Source organism: Porites lutea, chromosome 1, assembly GCF_958299795.1.
Source record: "Porites lutea chromosome 1, jaPorLute2.1, whole genome shotgun sequence".
Lineage (NCBI taxonomy): Eukaryota > Metazoa > Cnidaria > Anthozoa > Scleractinia > Poritidae > Porites > Porites lutea.
Genome location: NC_133201.1, coordinates 14,964,595 through 14,979,147, shown reverse-complemented (window position 1 = coordinate 14,979,147; position 14,553 = coordinate 14,964,595). Strand labels below are relative to the sequence as shown.

General features: G+C 37.0%; 2 protein-coding genes across 2 annotated transcripts; one reads left to right on the top strand and one right to left on the bottom strand.

The window, feature by feature from the left end:
- Positions 1 to 63: 63 nt before the first annotated feature.
- On the top strand, positions 64 to 2,368 carry LOC140921125 (uncharacterized). The gene is made up of 3 exons (XM_073371126.1): positions 64 to 258; positions 1,013 to 1,210; positions 2,156 to 2,368. The coding sequence occupies exons 1-3, from the start codon at positions 64 to 66 to the stop codon at positions 2,330 to 2,332; spliced, it is 570 nt and encodes a 189-aa protein (XP_073227227.1). The 3' UTR covers positions 2,333 to 2,368.
- Positions 2,369 to 9,153: 6,785 nt separating this feature from the next.
- Positions 9,154 to 12,686, bottom strand: LOC140935492 (uncharacterized). Its single transcript, XM_073385041.1, has 4 exons — positions 11,866 to 12,686; positions 10,780 to 10,842; positions 10,444 to 10,621; positions 9,154 to 9,335 (listed from the first exon to the last, which is right to left on the bottom strand). The coding sequence occupies exons 1-4, from the start codon at positions 12,145 to 12,147 to the stop codon at positions 9,190 to 9,192; spliced, it is 669 nt and encodes a 222-aa protein (XP_073241142.1). The 5' UTR covers positions 12,148 to 12,686; the 3' UTR covers positions 9,154 to 9,189.
- Positions 12,687 to 14,553: the final 1,867 nt, after the last annotated feature.

The following is a 14,553-nucleotide window of genomic DNA, read 5'->3' as shown; positions in this document are numbered from 1 at the left end:
TCTTTTGAAAGTACATGTAATAGTCTTTCAATATGTATTGTCATTTTTACAGAATGTGAGAAAATGGTATCAAGTAAAAAAGGGAAAAAGAAGAGCCAAAAGAGCAAGTTACCTGCTGCTCCCTTCAAACTGTCAAGTGAAGACTTGAAATTGGCAGATAAGCGTACAACAAATATCTGTGTACCTGTGGGGTATGGTTGGAAACCAGGCCCTTTCTTTTGCAAAAAGCGCTATCTCAAGTCACATGACTGGAAGCAGGTACTACTGTAAATCAAGGATGTTTTATTTACAGCTGTTTTAATAATAATAATAATAATAATAATAATCATAATAATAATGATAATAAAAATAATAATAATAATGATAATAATAATAATAATAATAAAATTCATTCAACAGACGGTATTTTACATGGCATCCCACTTTTAATATACATCATATTCCTGACTTGTAGAGAGAATAATAATATTATGATATTAAGCTGCACAATTTAGCATCTTCCTGTGAATCTAAAGTTTTCCAAAATTTTCCAAAGCATACAAGACTCTTTTGGTGGAGATTGTGCAAGGAATACAGTATTTCTAAAGAAAGTTCTGTCTCTCTTGCTTTCATGTGTTCCGTTCAACTCAGTGAACTCTGTACCACTTCATTTTGCTGTTCTTTTTATTACAAAACAAATGATCAGGAGCAATCTCTAGCTGTTTAAATTAAACAAACTGAAAAATTGCCTAAATGATTGCCAGCTAGTTTCTTAAACTCAATCAAGTAAGTTAGTCAATAATATAATTAATATTGAGAAAACAATAATAATTATTATTGAATGAGTGCTTGTCGGAGATGGGGTGGTCATAACCAATTCAGAGCTACATAGTATACACCTCATATCTGCATACCCACACAGAATAATAATTATTATTGTTAATTATACATGCGCATATTGTAAGTAGAAACCAAAAAACATATTTTTTCCCTGACCTTGTTGATGCCACTGATCCACTCAATTTCATTGTAGCTTGCAATGGATGGCATCTTGAAGTACTGCTTAAGAGGACTTTTGGGAGAGTCACAGCGGAAAACATTTTTTCGCCTTCTGGATGTCATTCGAAAAGTCTGTAGTGAATGTCAAGAAAGTGATACTTTGCCGGCCTTGGAGAAGGAAATAAATGAAGTGTGTGCTGAGATAGAACGTGACTTCCCCATCAGTATTCAGGTAAAAATTAAAAATGCAAAGTCAAATGAACAGTAAGGTGAATTTATTTATTTATTCTAACAGTTACCATCTTAATTCCTGGCACACTGGGGGTCAGTTGACTTTTATACATGTTGCTAAAGTAAATTGTCTCTTGCCAATTACTGTCTTTATTACACCCATTTGAAATTACTGGTGATCCTTGAAATCTGATTGGTTCTCAACAGTGCGATTTATTCCCGAATCCCACCAGTTTTTGCTCTAAATCACATTCTTTTTAAGTCCTTCAGAATGATTATGAAATAATAATAACCAATCAAATTTGATAAATTACTTGCACTAGCCAATCAGATCGCAGAAAAATTTAGGCAAAAAAAAGTCCTTGGTTGGGGGGGGGGGGGGGGGTTGCAATTTCTGTTCCCCAAATTCCCCCTTTACCAGAAAAAGCAGGGTTTCCTGAAGTGGATAAATAAATATTAATATTGACAAAAAACCTGTATGATTTCAAAATGGGTGTACAGTAGAACCCCGCCTTACGGCCACCCCGTTATTACGGCCACCTCGTTATTACTGCCACTCGGCAAAACGACCATACATTTTCTTGTAAAAAAAACCCTCGTTAATAAGGCCAATTTTTTTTTTGGCCCCTTGGTGACCTTATTAACGGGGTTCCACTGTAATAATGTGGTAATTTAACTTTGTTTTGTGCAATTTTGATCGAAAATCGTACTTGTGATTTCAAATCGTACTCGCGCTCTACGTGCTCATTCGATTTTGACGTCACGGGTATGATTTCAGACCAAATTGCACTCCACTCAGTTCAATCACCATTATTAACATGTTTGTATTTTCTGCTAATTTTTTTTACAATTCTTTACTTGTGTGTTTTTGACATTAATTTTATAAGCATCATACTGATACCAAGAACATTTTTAACATTGAGTTATTATTTTTGGTATCTTTTAGACAATAAGCCTGCACATCTTCCGCCATTCAGTGGCTGGGATTCAGCAACTGGGGCCAGTCCATGGTTGGTGGATGTACTGCTACGAAAGGTTTAACAGCTGGATCTGCCAAAGGGTTAAGAATCGCCGTTTTCCAGAAGCAACTGTTATGGAAACTTACAGAGTGCGTATGTATTAGTACTTTTACTAGTTTATAATGATTATTCATTAAATGATTATAATGCTCAACTATCCAAGTTAATAGGTGACTTTAAGTGCAGAGTTCCTCTCAATTTAAGGTGGCTACTTGGAAGCTTTAGGAATCTCTGTGCAAACTGATGCAAGTCTAGCAAAAAAAGTAAAGAAGCGAAAATAAGGCTTCCCCGGTATCTCCAGTCCCCCCCTTCCCCCTTATAATAACCTTATTCATTTACCCATATGCTCTTTGCTCTTGTGTATAGTAATTATTTATTTTATTCACTAAACAGTGCCACGGTATTGCTAATTTGATGATTTAACTCACCAATGTGGTTTTTACATTTTTAGATATTTGATTGGGTTCAGTATATGAACCTCTCTGGGTGCCTTCCTTCTTTTGATGTAGATGTTGTGGCAGAGTGTGAGGCACCTACATGTAAAGTAACAAATTCATCCTCCTTCATGAACTACCAACTTACCACTCAAGAAATCAGAGACTTGAATGGTTACTGTGGTGATGTCTTAACTTTGGATCATGCAAGCTGTCTTCAACTCTTCTCTATTGAAAGGAAGGTGCATGGAAAATCTCATGTATGGAAGGCTCAAAAACTGGATTCCTCTGATAGCAAGCATATATCCTCTGTGGTGCAGGTTGATTTTGGAAATACTAAACATGTTGGAAGAGTGATTCATTTTTTAGCCCTTCCAGTTTCAGGAATCAACAAGGAATTTGCCACCATTGAGATTTTCACTGTTTTTGAACAAGATCCTGACAGTTGTTTGTATTTTGTTAACACTTTGTCATTCAATGTAACAACGGTACCTTTTGAATTCATTTCAGTCCCTTTGGTAACAGCTATAGATGATGACAATGAATTCAATTTGTGGATACTGAACATTTAATGGACAAATATCAATTGAAACATTTATTTCCCAGCCAGCGCAGCTTGCTAGCTAGGTTCTGGCATTAAAATTCTTAGCAGCAAATAAGCCTAAATTGATTAATTGATTATGTCTGTGAAACCTGACTGGTAAAGACATAAGGTGTGATTGAGCATTTTTACTCCTTGACAACTTACAGATAATCAAGTCATGCAAGTTGTAGTGGTTTTGATAAATATTTTAAAGCAATGCAATTAGCAATTGTACAGTAGCACATGCATTATGTTCACTTAAATGGAACATGGCTGCATGATGTACATGTAGGTAATTTCATAATTAATTGGTGTCATAAAGTTGTTAATGCTTTCAAAAAGCAAACAGCCCTCAGACATATATCATTCAATTTGAAATGACACTATCTTGATCAGTTTGACATATATATGAAGGAATAAATTTCATTTCATATTTCACATCATTGGTATTTCTCTTTATGCCAACTTTTATTCACATGTTTTTTTCACATGCTAATAAAATTTCACATGTATGTGAAACTCAAGGCAGTTTATGGAACCAGTTTCACATGTTTTTCACATAGTGTAACTTTTCACACATTTATTTCACAGCATTTTTCACAGCACAAAAAATTTCACATGCATTTCACATAAGTTTCACACAGTTTTCACATGGTCTGCCACAGTAGTGAAAATTCAGCCAACCTTTAAGCGACTGGACCTCTTTAAGGGTGACTTTTTTACAGCATACAAATTCAGAAATAAGGGATTTGTATAAATGTCTAGCTCATTGAAAGGTGAACGAGATTCAAGAAGTACGGAATCTAGTTCAATTCAAGCAAAAGAAAGAGTGGTGGCAGCGCCATAAGTCTTCTCTGGTGCCATAAAAATGTTAAGAATTTTACACTTTGTTACTCACAGGAGACCCACCCGGTGAATTTAGCATAATCGCGGCCCCACCCCCCACCCCTCCCTGGTCAGTGTTGTTAAGTCAGGAGCAAAAATGTTCTGTTCACCCTTCGACATTGTTTTTTTTTTGGGGGGGGGGAGTATCTTGAGTGAACTGGGCTTTAGAGGCAAGTATTCTAAAATTAAACATACAAGGTGCATTTTTCTTAACATTTTTGTCCAAGATTGTATTTTCAAGATATTGAAGAGTATGTGCCACTGACAGTAAGCATTTGTAGTGAAAAGAAAGTGTTTGTTTCTGGAAATGGAATAAAGATAAAAATTTTTAGAATGCAAAGCTGATTGTTGAATTCTATTTGGCCCGCTCTCAGGGCTGTGAATGCTGCGGGGGAGAGTGTACATATGTGACTGACGTTACTGTGAGAACATGGCGTAGTTGTCATGGTCACAGAACTTTAGTGCTCATTGCTCTTCAGAGGCTGTTATGGAGTTGATACACAATTACGATACATCAGAAACATAACACTGGAGAGGTTGCAAGAGGCTTTTGAAGCAGCGATATGGTATAACTGTGAATTTTTCGTGCCATAACTATTTTTCACTATAAAAAATTGCGATAAAACATTTCTTAAAATCATTTTAAGATTAAAAAAATTGCTAAAAAGCGACGACGTTTCGACGTTAGCTGAACGTCATTATCAAGTCAAAATAAGTTAGTGATTTTTGGTCTATAAATACTAAAAAAACAACAATAGCTGATTAAAAATTGTAACGTGAGAAAATATTAAACAAAGAGTTTCGCACGTATGGAGTCCGTCTGAATATTTAAATTGGGCTTAAGTTTCTTGATGAAGAGCATTTCAAATACTAAACAATCAAATTTGCTCTGGCACTTTCTTAAAACCGTGAATTGGCTTTCTCTCAAAAGGTTGTTATTACCGTGAGCTTCTAAGAAATGTCTACCGATTGCCGAATTTTTGTGCTCAGCAATGCGTTGATGAAGGTGTCGAGCTGTGTACCCGACATAATCTGCATCGCACAGATCACATGAAAAATTGTAAACAACACACTGCTTATTAACAATTGACGGCTTGATTTCTTTGGGTCTGAGGTCTTGCCCCAATTTCTTGCTCACGAAAACTGGTTGCAAAGTAGGGCCAATCTTATGGCTAAGATCGCGTAACTGCTTACGAACCGCATTAGTGGCCACTTGATCTTTAAAAGGAAGACTAATTCTTTTATCTCCATAACTACTACAGTATGTTTTGTTATGTTACCAAAAGCGATACGAACTTTCAGAAGAGTGAAGGGCACCCCAATTTATAAAGCAAAGGAAAGCCACAAACAAGCAAGGTGAACCAAAATGTCACAAAGAAGGACAGGAAAAGGGGTCCGGGCACCTCAAAATTCGCTAAAACTAAGAAGCGAACATGTCTAACCTCAACCAAGGTAGCTGATCTACTGCAAAAAATATTAAAATGGTGATGGAGCTTCAAGTGCAAGCTTACACACAGAAAAGGGAAAGGAAAGAGGATCTCATGGACTTCATTATTGCAAGATCTTGTAAAGCAGTATGTGAGCTGATTGAAACAACCTGGAAATAAATGAAGAATGTTTGTATGCTACCAAAGAAGAGTGGCTAGAATGTGCCAAGCAAGTGCTACAGATCAATGATATTGAGGAATGGTAACTTCTTGTTAACCATTGGAAAAAGTGAAATATCTAGGAATAAATCTTTCTCAACAACAGAAAATGCTGAGATTGTTGAAAACCGTTGTGTGACATGATGGCACACATGAAAAGTATTTTTAGAAACTGCATGTAATTAGCTTTGCAAAGCAACTTGGACAAGGTGGTATTGCAGGCTGACTTGTCTCAGGAATCTGCACTCGTAGTTCAAATACTTTACACCTGACGGCCATCATTTCACTTTCTCTATCATCTTGATGAACAAAAGTGGCCGTTTTGTGGTACAGAAGATGGGATTATCTTTTGTCAACTGAATATCTTGGATCAAATGTGTCTTAGGTGCTGGAAAATTTACAATTCCCCCTTCAAGCAAAAGCAATAAATCATGCAATGGTATCAACTGGTGGGACCATCGCAAATTGTTCAGAAAAATACATTCTTTGTCCTGTACACCCACCCACGCAAAGCTACCCGTAGGCGGGTTACAGAAAGTGTTGTAAATGACAGCGACTTTAAAAAAAATGTCTTCGCACAATTTACCGGTCCAGACATCATTAAAATTCCTATATTTACCCCTCCCTTTCTCTAATGTGGTCATTATAGCACCACCAAAAGTACATTTCAAAGGTCTAGTCAGAATGAAAAGAACTGCACACTCAACTATTCCTTTAAGACCGCTAGTAAATCGTTGTTAACTGTTTGGAAATTGCTATCTTGAGAACATATGTGCTCTGTTTGTCCAGATTATTATTTACTGTATCCGGAACACATAATTCCCTTGGATCACAGAATATTTTAGCCTAAGAATCACACCAAAAATGAACACCAAAGTACACAGTTTACAAACCGGAACTAACACTGAAGACAAACGGAAGTGATGTCAGCTTTGTACTGTATAAGGTAATGTAATTCCTTTTATCTTCTTTTTATAAGTACTGATTGTCAACCATTGTATGCATTTCTCTTCACAATTCCTTAGCAGTTTATTCTGTTCCCTTTCTTTTTAATGATTAAATCTATATGACTATTCGTGGAGTCAATAATTTTATCAATCGATTCAGCTTACCAGCTTAAAAAGGTTAAGTTATTACGCAGCTTTGGAATTCGTCATAGCTTTCACGAGTAATATTTTGACTCAAAGCTTGTTGGCTCAGGTCGCATCTTACTGAGTTAAACAAACTCTCCATAGGATTTAAATCTGGGCTTCTGGGAGGGATGGATAACGATTCGGCTTTAAGTTTTGTTAAAGCCTTCTTGGCCCCTGTGGCGTTCTGGTTCAGATCACCATCTCGAAGCCAAAGGTGGAAGGGCCCTTTGTTGGCTTTCCTAAAGAAACTAGGTGTTCATAAGGATGGCAAGCTATAACCACTTTGTTGAAGCTAATAGCCAGAAAAAGCTCAAGAACTCTTCCTCCACTTCCCTCTTTCTTCCCCTTGACCGTGCACCCCTCAGCCAGACCCTCCTTTTTTGTCCTCCACATTTGGCCTTGCAGGGCTATTGCCTGGCCTGCAGGGTTTCTTTTGTAATAGAAACTCACTCCGTCTAAGTAAGAGTTAACTTCGGATGTCCACACATCTCTCAGTCTTTCTTTGTGAATCTTTTTAGCAAAGCGATATCCACATACAATATCGTTTGAGGAAAAAATCCTCTTTTTACGTGCCTGTCTGTATCCAAATCCATACTTGTTCAAAACTGATGCACCATTCTATTGCTTACTTGACCTCTATGCAATCTGCATGCCTCTGCCAGTTTACCTGAAGTCAAGTTTGGGTTTTCACGACGAGGGATTTTGACTTTGTCTTTCCATTCTGGTATCGATCTTACGAGGTTGTCCAGGGCTCGCTCTCATCTTTTTCCTCTTTAAGCTTTCAAATCCGTCCTTCTTGATCTTATAGATGGTGGCTAATGAGACTCCAAGATTTTCTGATAATTCCCGAGGCTTGTGCTGCTTATCTTTCACTGCATAAAGTATGTATGCTTTTAAACTTCCGTCAAACCCCCCCCCCAATGACGTAACAATAACTTTCCCTATTATTTACCATAATTAGCGGTAATTGGTTGTGCTGAGCTATGACATCAGATCATTGGGACAAATACAATAACTTAATGCAGGCATAGTTTTCCCTCCTACAGTCTTTTTTTATTATCCAGCAAAATGTATTAAATACAATCTTGGACAAAAAGTGTTACACTTTGTTACTCACAATAGACCCACACAGTGAATTAAGCTTCATGGTGGCCCCTCCCCCCACCCCTCCCTTGTCAGTGTTGTTAACTCAGGAGCAAAAATTTCCGATCACCCTTCAACATTGTTTTTTTTGGGGGGGGAGGGGAAGTATCTTGAGTGAACCAGGCTTTAGAGGGAAGTATTCTACAATTAAATATACAAGTGCATTTTTCTTAACATTTTTGTCCAAGATTGCAGGTAGGAACGGTGATAAAAATAAATCTAGCTGCATCTGACACAACTCTAACAAAGGAGCAATAAAGAGTAAGTTACTCAGAAGGTGCCAAAGGTATGGGATGCTTATTAGCTTAGTATGGGCAATCCATTCCACTACATTAGTGAAAACTTCAAAGGTTAAACACGACAAAGAACAGCTTATAGGCATACACCTATATCATAATAATAAGAAACCTGCCATTGCATCCCCAACAAGGCATAGTCCTCTGAAAAAATTAGTATAATCCAACAAGCATTTTTTGTAAGTTTTACCATAAAATAACCTTGCCTACCCTTGTAAAACAAAACTTGAAAAACCTGGGAATTTCTAGACTTTTTCTAGAAATATCCCAGAAAATAATTCTAGAAATTTCTAGAACTTTACAGTTTTCTATTCTGGAAAATTCTAGAAAATTCTGGAATGTTAACGAAACATGATTAAAAATTAGAGCAGACTTACCGGTAACTGAATATTCAATTTCCACCTTTTTTCCAGCTAATTCCAGCTTTTCTGGCATTATTTAAGCTTTTGCAAATTACTTATTAAAAAAATTCCAGTTGCATTTTCTAGCTTCTTTTTATATGATCCCCTGTCCCCATCAAATATATTAATTTCCATCACAAGTAAAATCTTAAATGAACCTCATGTGCTAGGAACATGTCACATTTTTTAATAACGAATTGACAAAATATGCTTTATTCTTGTTAAAAATTGTAAAACTGTAACAATGACTTGAAAATGAAGTATTCTTCAAGATACAGTATGACTTTGAAAACAAGTAGAATATAGAAAAAATCTGCACATAGAATATCTAATGTACAAAACATTTATTGAAACAAATGCTTAAAAGATTTAGATCAGTTTAATAAGTTTTCTCTTATCTGCATGTCCCTGATGACTCCTTGCTTGGTATTAAACTTTGATCATGTTTTTTGTGTGATGACTCTCATCTTGGCCTCAGGTTTGATTGCACTTAATAAACTAGCTCTGGCCTTCTTTAATACCAAACTTAAGTCTTTTCTCACGGATGACCGAGTTGACCCAGGAAATGCTTTTCTTAACACAATACCTGTTAAAGGAAAAGAGCCAAAGAAACAAAAAAAATTTTGTTGACCCATGAGCTGTTATTAACTGTTGTTACTACCATCTGAATAATTATGTATCCTTTATCATGTATGCTTCAGGGTGCAAAGAAAATCATTTTTAAAGCTTGCCATTCGGGTAAGCTGAAGCTAGCATTTACTCATAAGCCCAGATGTCATTTCAACTAGCCCCAAAAACTTTTTAACTAGCAGAATTGATTTCATAGTTCTTCTGTTATTCGAATTCCTCAAAAAACATCACTTGCCTGTCGGGCAAGTTGAAAACAGAATTCACTGTAGCCCGATAGCAAAATCCACTAGCCCCAGGCTATCGGACACTACTTTCTTTGCACGCTGATGCTTGTACTTTAATAATATTAGTAGCAGACAGTACAGGGGTCAAGCTATGTTAAAACAGTTTGGCTATTACACTAATTGGAACTGTGGAATTTGAACCTCATTTCTTAATTGTTTCCTGTGACATTTAGATTCCCAAGTCTAAGTGTTCTGTTCTCCTGATTTTTAAAGCAATTACATATCCTGTCAGTTAAAACAGTCAACATGGCATGGGCATATTTACGTCAAATAATGAAGCTATGTTTCCTTTAGGAATTGGTAACTGACCACATTGTAAAGGTTGTAGGAAAGCAATTAGTACAGTGGAAGCTCTTGTGAGTAGACACCCTTGGGACTCAAACAAGGTGTCTGTAACTAGAGCTGGCCGCTTATGGGAATCTAACAATACAGAGTTTGTATGGGATTTTAAAAAACTGGGTTAATATAAAAGTACTCTCATAGTGACAACTTATGGCAAGCGTTACCATCCTCATAAGTGTCAGCACTTTGAAAGTAACCGGTTTTGTTTCTCCGTCAAATACTGGTTTAAACCTCTCTCATAAGTGACCACTACTTAAATTTATTTCACGACCAAACCACCATTTTAAGTAGAAATTCAAAAATTTGATTTTCCGCAGACAACCCTTTAAAGCGACCACTTTGTCGTGCACAAAGGGTGGTGGCTTTAACTAAGGCGTTAACTGTACATGTTTTCATACATGCATGAAATAAAAATAATAATTTTTGTTTGCTGCTTACTTTCTAATAAGTTCCTCCTAGATGGGCTGAGACCTGGGCGTGCCTCGTAATCTTTATTACACTGAAATCCAGTGACTGATGATTTTTGAAGCTCTTCCTGAGTGAACAGCTTCTTTGCAAGAACTTCGGCTGCCGTCTTGGCATCTGAAATGTCATCTATTGACTTTACTAATGCCTCCTAAAAAGCAATATACATATTATAGAAAATTAGTGCTTCCCGTTGAATTTTTTTGGAAATATGTAGTTTTATAAGCTCTGTAAATGAATGTCAAAGTTGTGATCTTCAGCATGTATTTGCTATGTTTTTGCATGTTAACAAGAAAGTCATTAACTTACCTTAGTAAGACCATTAAATCTTTCTGTATCTTGGGCATCCTCATTTTCTGAAGTTGGTTTTCCCTGTTGACATAATGTCAGTTATGGTTAGGGGCAAGGTAGCTTTAATAAGTAAGCAAAATAATATCAACTTTATTTTTTCCCGTAAAATGATGTCTGACGAACAACTGCAGATTTTCCATGCTGATGATTCATCACCACAAGTATGTGCCTTATATGCTTGAAGTTGGTGACATGTCACAAGGAAAATTTGCTTCAACCAATCAGATTTAAGCCACTGGCCCGGTTCCTCGAAAGATGGTAGTTTAACTCAGGATTAAGCTGTATTTGAATCAAGGTTTTCTTGTCCAAAAAGATGCAACTCGAGCTTACAAAATATTGTCAAGCCTTTACTCCGAGATACTGTAATGATAACACAAAATGTTACTTTGAGCAATGCATAGGAAGGTAAAGTACAAAAATGGAACAAAATTTTAATCCTTGATTAGCACTAATTGGCCTTTCTGGAACCAGGCTAGATCTTCATCATAAGTACAGGAGGAGTATAGAACTTCTGCACTTGTTTCTCGGATGTCGTTTTGTGGCAATGTTCCAGCAATAGAACTCCCCCCTAACATATCTGTGGCTCAGTTGATTTAATGCAGTCAGTTTCATTAATTACAGTAAACTCAGCTCAGTTATCCAGTACATTTTACCAAATATTTACTATAACTTGAAGTGGAATTTTGAATTCAATACTGCACTAAAATAAATTGTTCCTGAGCAATGAAAATCATTCCTATATTAAGTGAGGGAATCTCACTGAATATTTTTACTGTTAGTTGCTAGTCAAAGATTAATTCAAAGCGGTGTCTCCATGTCTGATGTAGGCATAAGCGTTAATGTCATCACGTGTGAAACATCATCACATACATGTACGCATACAAGGGATAGCAAAATGACTCCAAACAAGGTAAGATTTAATATCACTATGTTGTATGAACAGCATTTTATATTTTACAATGCTAAAACCAGCCTTGATTAACTATGTTATGTATTCATTACTCAGTTTTGACTGCTACTATGAATATTATTTATTATTCATACCTTTTTCTGCTTCCTTTTTAGTTTCTCAACCTCAGCTTCCAGATTGCTAAGACGGCTGCTGAGTGACTGCAGCAAAGGTTGACAATTATGGCAAGGACCATTGACTTCTGGGAATGAGGACATCTCCTGCTGCCAGCCATCATGTGTAGATACACGACTTGAGGCCGTTGGCATCAAACTGGGGACACGAGATGGATAAGCCATTGGTCCGTCCAAATCTAAAATATCATCATAGTCAGAACAATGGCTTAGACTTTCAGAAATAGAAAACTCCTGCTGCATACTACAGGCTGTAGGTGAAGACAGTAGTTTTGGTGATGTTATGAGCTGTCGAGAACTGGGCAAGGAGAAATGGCTAGGTGAATGAGCTGACCCCACTGATGGTGAGGAGAACTGAAACCTTGAGGCAGTGGTGACAGGTGAAGCTGATTGGTAAGAAGAGGATAACTGAAATCCAGTGCTAAGGTTTGACAACTGCTGTGGAGGAGGGCAGGTGACTTGACCATTGGATTGTTTCTCAGTTGAAAGTTGGTTTAGTAATGATGGAGCTAAGTTAGGTCCAGTTGGCTGATCATGGGGTTTTCTGGAATGCTTGCTGGTGCTATCTGATTCCTTCAATTCCTTAATCTCAATTACTTCAGATGTTCTGGCCTGCTCTCTTCGCTGTAGTAGATTCTGCACTCTTTCAGTGTTGCAGCTGAAATGAGCTGAGCATCCCGGGTGTCTTTAGCTTTAGTGTTGGCTGCCTTCTTCTTAATCGAACTCTTACTCTTCGGAGTCAACTCTGGTTCCTTTTCGACTTGGCTTAGCTGTCCACCTTTTCTGGCTTTTTTTCTTTTTGGTTCCTCATTTTCTGACTCAGCTTCCAGCTTTTTCTTTGAAGGTTTTGGCTCTCGGCGTGGACGAGTGGCATCCGTGACAAGCTCCTTTTCTGAATCTTTAACTGGAGGACTCACTAGGGCATTTAGAATGTTTTCGGCATCCTTTTTTTACCTAAAAACCAATTTACCATACAGCTGAATTAATCAAAAAGTCATAGTCCCCTCTACTTGTGTTTGTGGTAGAGCTGCAGAAAGTGCGCACCAAATGCATTTTCTCCGATTTTTGAGAGAAGACTGGGGCGAGTTTCAAATGGCATGTACGTGAAAGGGATAGAAAGTATTAAAAAATCCGTTTTTACATAATTTAAATCGCGATATCACAGTTAGGACACAATGTGATAAAGAGAGTGTTTAAATGATAATCAAAGTGAGCAAGCACAAGTTTAACATTCACTATCGAGGTTCTCTGTGAGAAAGTTGAACTCAGCAACACGCGCACTGCTTACGTTATGCACATTCCCAACACAATGAGTCTTACCTCGGCAACAAACATCCGCAAGCAAAAATTCCAATAGCGTTTCTCTTCAGTCAACTTTGTTAAAATAATTTTTCTTCAGATGCTCTTGTTTACGGTGGCCATCTTGTAATGCACAGTGAGAGATGCGCAGTGGAAAACCAGCGAATCGCCTTAACGTTTGCGCGCTCATTTCAAATATAAAAACGGCTAGGTATGTTTAGATCACTGGGGGTTTAAATCATTGAAAAGGATAACATAGCACGTCATAAAATGAAACTTTTTCTCTTTAAGTTAAGGAACTGCTCATTTACTCACCAAATACCCCCAAGATTTCTCCTTCAAACATCATCGGTCTCTTAGTCTCTGGATCGGTACCTTGAATCGAGCACGTATCTCCTTCTTTGACGTTGAAATGATCTTTCATCACCACCTTTGTAGACAACTTCACTTCGACTCCCCACTTTCCCCACTCAACTACAACATATTTTGCCATGCTTTCATGAAGATGTAAAAACACGTAAAAATCTGCAAAAAACGTTCGTGTTGAAAACGAGATGATCATGTATCGCTGGATGTGTCAGAGCAGTATGCTTCAACCGTGTTTAATCTTCTCCTTGAGATGCACCTCAAACCAACGCCGCCTTTTAGGGATTGGCTGTTAACAAAACGTGTGAACTTTTTTGTTCGTCGAGCAGTTTTTAATTTATGAATAGCCAACACCAATTCTTTGGGATTGGCTAAAGAGTGTGAAATTTGCTGTTCGTAATGAGCAAATTATAGAAATATGGTCGTAAGCAGGGTTGTCTTGAAAACAAAGACCCCCCTATTTTTTATATGTATATATATATATTTTTATGGGAGATACCCTGGGTACCAGAGGTTTTACTGGCTTTTGACGCTACATATATTGTTCATTTAGTCAAGGGACGATTGGACTTTCCGCAAAGTCGTTCACTTGTTTTCTCGTTCCGGTACATAAATACATACATACATAAACTTTATTTATCCTCGGATTTTTAGTGTAGCTTACATAGCTAGTATCTCCGATCCTAACTAATTTTAAAAGTTACAACATATATAATATAATATTAATTAATGTAGTATTAACTAAAACCGTGCACTAACAATTTGCGCTTAAATTCACTATAATCTACAGTCTTTCTAAAGTGATCAGATAGAGAATCCCAGTACTTAACAGATGAATAGCTAAAGGAATTTAGACCATATGTGGTTGTAGACGGCTTAGGAAGTGATAAAATATTAGTACCCCGTAGGGAGTAAGCAGTAAATCTTAACTTGATCAGTTGTTTTAAATAGCAAGGATATTTACCAAAATGGAGACATTTGAAT